This window comes from Austrofundulus limnaeus, unplaced genomic scaffold (assembly GCF_001266775.1).
Source record: "Austrofundulus limnaeus strain Quisiro unplaced genomic scaffold, Austrofundulus_limnaeus-1.0 Scaffold463, whole genome shotgun sequence".
NCBI lineage: Eukaryota > Metazoa > Chordata > Actinopteri > Cyprinodontiformes > Rivulidae > Austrofundulus > Austrofundulus limnaeus.
The window spans coordinates 34,608-36,962 of NW_013952865.1; the positions used below are offsets into that span (position 1 = coordinate 34,608).

Here is a 2,355-nt window from a genome sequence, read left to right on the forward strand (position 1 = left end):
CCTACAGTATTTTTACAGTCTTTATTTTACAGTTAAAATATATGTTTATTAAATAAAAGTCTAATGTTACAACTAATCATGGATGCCTTTAAGCATTTATTTCTCGAGACACAAGAGTTGTGAAGTCTTGCTGGTAAATCAGTTGTTCTTATCTTAGTCTTGGTTTTTTGAACGGACAGTTGAAAAACCAGCACATCACCACCACCTGTAAAATAGTGGACAGTGTGGTAGAAATACAAACATGTGGTCAGATCCCAAAAGCATGGTCACGGGAACGCAGAGGAGTGTGTTTGTAAGCTGGACTAGGACATGTTTAAAACCTTATTTTACAGTCCGGTCAGTATTTTGGCACAAAGAGTAAAAGAAGTTTCTGAGCTCATCGTCCCTTTGTGATGGCTCATATCGTGGGTGATGTATTGCACGGGTCAGAGAGGATCATGACGGAGCTGAATATGTTGTCAGTGTGGCCTTCGCCTACATTTGACTGATGACCGAGGCAGATGTCACCCTGCGGTGCTCCCGTCTTTCTGCAGAGCCACATTCAGGTTCTCCCCCCTGCACCAGTCTCTTCCCCCGCGTCCGTTCGTGTCCTCTCCCTTTGAAGTGAGACCCGGAGATGGATGACCAGATAGAGTAAGAGGAGCTTTGTGTGAGGGAGAGAAACGTCAGAGCACTTCAAAGGCTGGCCCGCCGCCCCGCTGGGCCCCACCGCTCCACAATGTTTCCCTCTGCTCTGCTGGAAGAGTTTCAGCCGCCGCCTTGAAAGGCTGCAGCAGCGCGGTGCTGCATGCTGATCTGAGCTCCATCTAACCAGGTCTCACTTACCCTCTGATGCCCTTTTACATTACACTCAATTAACCCAGTTCCCCTGAAATGTGCCCGCAATCATTTTTAGACGTCTGTCCAGAAAGTGAAAAACAGTATGGCACCAAACACAGCTGAGTTTGATTAAATTTCACGCTTGGAAAATGATCAGTTTCAACATTTGAAGGTTTCAACAGTGAAAGCAAAAGGTTAATCTCACATCATTAGGAGTTTGGTCTTGTTTTCTTGATTTTAATCAAAATTTTCATTAAGTGAAGTGCAAAGTTTTGAATAAAAAAAAAGTCTGGCAAAAAAAATCACTCAAAACCAGAATAATGAATGCTACAAATATGTGAAAATAAGCCCAATGATATTCACAAACATTATCTTTTGAAGGTTTTTACATATTTGTAATCATGAAAACTATTTAAAGTAGAACGCTTTAGGTGATCGACCCACAGGTGATAAATGGTTGTGGACTTGTTTCCTAACTGTCTCTGAATGTTTCTTGGCTGAGAGTGATGCTGCATCATCCCAGGTCTCTGCAGTTTATCATAAAAACTGTGGCCAAAGCTTTGAAAATGAGAGTCAACGTGTAGAAAAGAAGTTTCCACTGTCTGCCTTCTTACAATTGAACTTTTAAATGTGTTCAAATTTATTTATTCATTTTTTATTAAAAAATGTGTTTCATTTCATTTAAAAACAAAACAAATGCTATACATACAACAAATAATAATACAAAACACATAAAATGAAAGATGGCAGAAAGAAGAAAAAAATTCTCATTAATATCTGCCTCTTTTTTCAAAAAATAAATAAATTCAAACAATAATGTGCTTTTGTTTTTTAAAAACCTGAAACGTTGCTGAGCTTGTTGCTGCTCTCAGACGGAGGTTGGATTTTGACAAACCTCTGATCCGTTGCAGGCTCGTGTGCTGGCAACCATCGGGGTCACGAGAGGCCTTGGAGACCACAACCTGAAAGTGCACGACTCCAACATTTACATTAAGCCTTTCCTGTCCTGCTGCCCAGAGGTAGGCTCCACGTGTAGCTTTATTATGTTGCTCTTGTCTCTGTACATGTGTGGGTTTGTTTACGACGCTCTGAATTCCTCCAACGTTCCAATTACTCCTAATGTGCAACAAAATCTGGTGATGGTTTGAGAAATGTGACTATAAATCAAGGAAAGCTCGTGTGGTTGGGTCAGTTTAGTGACGTGTTTTACACTCAGTTAAATACTAGGGCTGTGTTTTGGCAAGAATTTGGCGATACGATACATATCATGACAGAGGGGTCACGATACGATATATACCGATATATTTCGAGACTGTAAACAAGGTGATATATATTACGATTTTTTTTGTCCAAAAATTCTATTAAATAAAAACCTCTTACTGGTAAAAAAAAAAAAATGAAAAACCAAAATTCATTGTCTCAGAAAATTCTAATATTGCAAAGACATGCTTTTGATACATTTAGCTGTGTTCTGCTTTGTATGTTTTATTTTATTTGTTTCATATTTCATCCATGTTTTCAATTATTAGACTAAAT

The 2,355-nt window shown here is 39.1% G+C and overlaps 1 protein-coding gene across 2 annotated transcripts in view; it reads left to right on the plus strand.

Annotated features, from left to right (window-relative positions):
* The window catches only part of ppm1h (protein phosphatase, Mg2+/Mn2+ dependent, 1H), a gene marked incomplete at its 5' end in the record, with an annotated part of 30,717 nt that overhangs the window by 3,689 nt on the left and 24,673 nt on the right, over positions 1-2,355 (plus strand). For both annotated transcript variants that reach the window (XM_014025239.1, XM_014025238.1), the window contains 1 exon segment: positions 1,731-1,838. In XM_014025239.1, coding sequence (XP_013880693.1) covers positions 1,731-1,838 — 108 coding nt within the window.